This window comes from Acanthisitta chloris, unplaced genomic scaffold (assembly GCF_000695815.1).
Source record: "Acanthisitta chloris isolate BGI_N310 unplaced genomic scaffold, ASM69581v1 scaffold17713, whole genome shotgun sequence".
NCBI lineage: Eukaryota > Metazoa > Chordata > Aves > Passeriformes > Acanthisittidae > Acanthisitta > Acanthisitta chloris.
The window spans coordinates 1-3775 of NW_008663460.1; the positions used below are offsets into that span (position 1 = coordinate 1).

Here is a 3775-nt window from a genome sequence, read left to right on the forward strand (position 1 = left end):
GTGGCCAGCAGGTCAAAGGAGGTTATTTTTCCCTTCACCTGGAATACTGCATGTAGTTCTCATGCCTGCAACACAAGAAGTGCATGGAACTGTGGGAGCAAGTCCAGAGGAGGCCACGAAGTTGATAAGAGGACTGGAGTATCTCCCCTATGAAGACAGGATGAGGAAGTTGAGGCTCTTCAGCCTGAAGAAGAGAAGACTGTGTGGAGACCTCACAGCAGCCTTTCAATATCTGAAGGGGCTACAAGGGAGCTGGAGAGGGACTCTTTGTTGCCAACTGCAATGATAGGACAAGGGGTAACGGGTTCAAATTGAAGGAAGATAAGTTTAGGTTAAACATTAAAAAAAAGTTTTTTCCTGTAAGGGTGGTGAGACACTGGAACAGTTTGCTCAGGGAAGTGGTAGCTGCTCCAACCCTGGCAGTGGATGAGGCCTTGAGCAACCTGATCTAGTGGGAGGTGTCCCCCTGCCCATGGCAGGGTGAGTTGGGGCTAGATGATCTGTAAGGTCCATTCCAACCCCTAAAATTCTATTATTCTAAATATAGCTTCAACCATTACAAAGTGCCTGAAGCAAAAAATTCATTCACTTTCCACCAAGTGACTGATAGGCATTTAATTCCCTTAATTGGCTATATATAGTAGGCAAACTACATCCTGATGTCCTGACAGTACAGCTCCCACAAATCATCTCGGAACCATGCTGAAACTGTCCTTCTGCAGTAAAACCTTAGCTATGAACTGCTGGAAATAACCTCACACAGGCAGTATACATTCATTACAAGGGGTTTTAAAGAAGGGGGAAAGGAAAATGAAGACACACTTTCAGATGCCCATGCTAGGCTAGGAAAACAGATCCCAGGGTGATTTAAGCACAGTTACACTTCAATTTCTCATGGCTTCATTACCAAACTATTGCATGTTTAGGGCTTCACATATTGAGCAACTGGTCAAAGTAAAATGGGAAGAAGAGACAAATATCTTTTTTAAGTAGCTTAAGTATGCAGAAAACGTGGTATATTACCTGTATGGAATGCAATTTGTTTTGAAAACATGAAATGTTGAATTAGAAGTGTACTGTATTATGGGTACCTTGGAACAATTTTTTGCACTTAAATTATAAGGCCAGTTTATAAAGAGAATCCTTAATTACTTCACTTCATTTAAGTATCTTTAATAAAACATTTCTCCACTTATAACTAGATTGAACAATTTTTTTCCCAATACTAAGTCAATGATTTGTCAGATTCTGAAGATATCTACAAACCCTAGAGAAATCTTGAAGTAAACAAGCTTTCTTCCATTGATGTATAGATCTATTTTCAGTGTTTTCCCTTAGTCATCTACATATTAGTAAATCCAAAGAGAACTGGAATAAACAGAGTAATGGCTTATTGATCTAATTCAGTTATATCCGCTGAAAAGCATTTAGAGATTTAGAAACTTTAATGACTCTATTGCAAATTGGCATTATTACAGTCCAGGATATAATACAGATCAGGCACTCAGATCTTCTGCACTTCCTTTTATTTATGAAGAATACATGCATTAGTTTGTCTACCATTTCTTAGAAAATTATCTCCATTCTATCTTCATGTTTTTAGTTTACTCAGTTTCTATTAACAAGCTGTGGATGGAAAGCAGTGAGAGGAAGAGTGTAAGTTCATTAATAACTTGGCCCTTTGGGGGAAGAGGGAAAGATTCAGAATTTCCAGGAGGCAGCAGAACTGGTGAGTCAGTACTGGACACTGTCAGATCTGGGCAATTCTACCCAGGATACAAGGAACCTGTGTGGGACTGCCTGCTTTTTATATTACACCTGTACATGTAATAAACATTCATTATTTATTTCTTGCTGTCAAACACAGAAGCACTGAGTCTACTTACCTAATGTAGATTTATTCTTGCTGACAAGCCAACAGTGATACCCAAAGAGGGAAGACAAACTGACAGAAAACATAGCTGCAGCAAAGAATAAAAACATGATGTGGAACTTGGCTTGAGTATCAGGAAGGCCATTCTAAAAATAAAAAATAATTACACCGTTAAAATTGGGGAAATAGCTGTTTAATTTGATTATTAATAATCCACTATTCAACCAAATCAAATTCAGTGGAGACGCAAATGTACAACACAACAAGGATATGAATAAATGTTTGGGGTTTTTTTTGGAGAAACTATAAATACTGACAACAAAAATCTGCAATTTGGATCTGAACTCTGAAGTGCCTTTTAATGAAGAATAATTTGTTTTTACAAAAATTATGTTGTTTAGTTAGCAATTTTAAAAATACTTATAGTATTAATATTGCAAATCTAAGAAGCTAATAGCCTAAGTTGTGAACCCAGATAATCATAATTAAAATCCTAAAAAAATCTCTCTGTAGCTTTTTCTATTCATAGCACTAAAGGCAGTTAACATTACCTAATGAAAACTCCCTTGTAAAATGTTTTCTAAATCATTACATACTTGTTCTACACAGTTACAAAATAATGAACAAATATGTGAAATTTCATGAACTATGATAAACAGAAAAAGAATGATGGCCACGATTACTAGATCTTTTTTGCTTTTGTACGTGACATTACAAGATACCAGATCACAATGTAATGCCTTGGAATCACAGAATGCCTTGGCTTGAAAGGGACCCTAAAAATCATCTAGTTCCAGCCCCCTGCCATGGGCAAGGGCACCTTCCAGTACATCAGGTTGCTCAGAGCCCCATCCAACTTGGCCTTGAACACTTCCAATGATGGGGCATCCATAACTTCTCCTCTGGGCAACCTGTTCCAGTGCCTCACCACCCTCACAGGAAAGAATTCCTTCCTATATCTAATCTAAATCTGTCCTCTTGCAGTTTAAAGCCACTCCACCTTGTCCTATCACTACATGCTCCTGTAAAATGTCCCTCTCCAGCTGTTCTGTAGGCACCCATAGAATCTTACAGACTTCTCACACCAATGGTAAATTCACACACTTAAAAGATGGTATGTAGATCAGGGTACTTACTGTCCAAAACTTGATAAAATACTGTAAATCTGTTGCAGCAATGAAAAGGCAATACAGTAGTGAGTAAGCCAAGAAGAGAAGAAAAAATTTGTAATTGGAGAATCCTACACAGTTGTTCACCCTGATAAAAAAAAAAGTACAAGTAAATATGGAATATCATGAAAGTTATTTTAGAATCATAGAATCAAGTGGGTTGGAAAAGACCTCAAAGATCATCGAGTCCAACCCTACCGTGGTTACTAGACCATGGCACTAAGTGCCCCATCCAGTCTCAGCTTGAAAACCACCAGGGATGGTGAATCCACCACCTCCCTGAGCAGCACATTCCAATCCCTGATCACTCTCTCTGTAAAAAATCTCTTCCTAATATCCAACCTAACCCTCCCCTGGCAGAGCTTGAGTCTGTGCCCTCTTGTCCTGCTGCTGGTTGCCTGGGAGAAGACACCAACCCCCACCTGACTCCAACCTCCTGTCAGGGAGTTGCAGAGGGGGAGAAGGTCTCCCCTGAGCCTCCTCTTCTCCAGGCTGAACACCCCCAGCTCCCTCAGCCTCTCCTCATAGCACTTGTGCTCCAGTCCCTTCACCAGCCTCATTGCTCTTCTCTGGACCTGCTCCAGCACCTCAGTGTCCCTCCTGAACTGAGGGGCCCAGAACTGAGCACAGTACTCAAGGTGTGGCCTGAGGACAACCTGTCCTACTATTTTGTCCTACTATTAAAAACTATGTAAAGAAGGTAAGAAGTACCTCAGCCTTTTCTTCATCTTGG

At 39.9% G+C, this 3775-nt stretch overlaps 1 protein-coding gene across 1 annotated transcript in view; it reads right to left on the reverse strand.

The window, feature by feature from the left end:
- Window positions 1-1886: 1886 nt before the first annotated feature.
- The window catches only part of LOC103798729 (palmitoyltransferase ZDHHC2-like), a gene marked incomplete at its 3' end in the record, with an annotated part of 17378 nt that continues 15489 nt past the window's right edge, over window positions 1887-3775 (reverse strand). The window contains exons 7-8 of the mRNA XM_009071009.1: window positions 3010-3130; window positions 1887-2019 (exon numbers count right to left, since the gene is read on the reverse strand). Of these exons, the coding sequence (XP_009069257.1) occupies window positions 1887-2019; window positions 3010-3130 (254 nt within the window). The remainder of the gene's footprint in view (window positions 2020-3009; window positions 3131-3775) is intronic.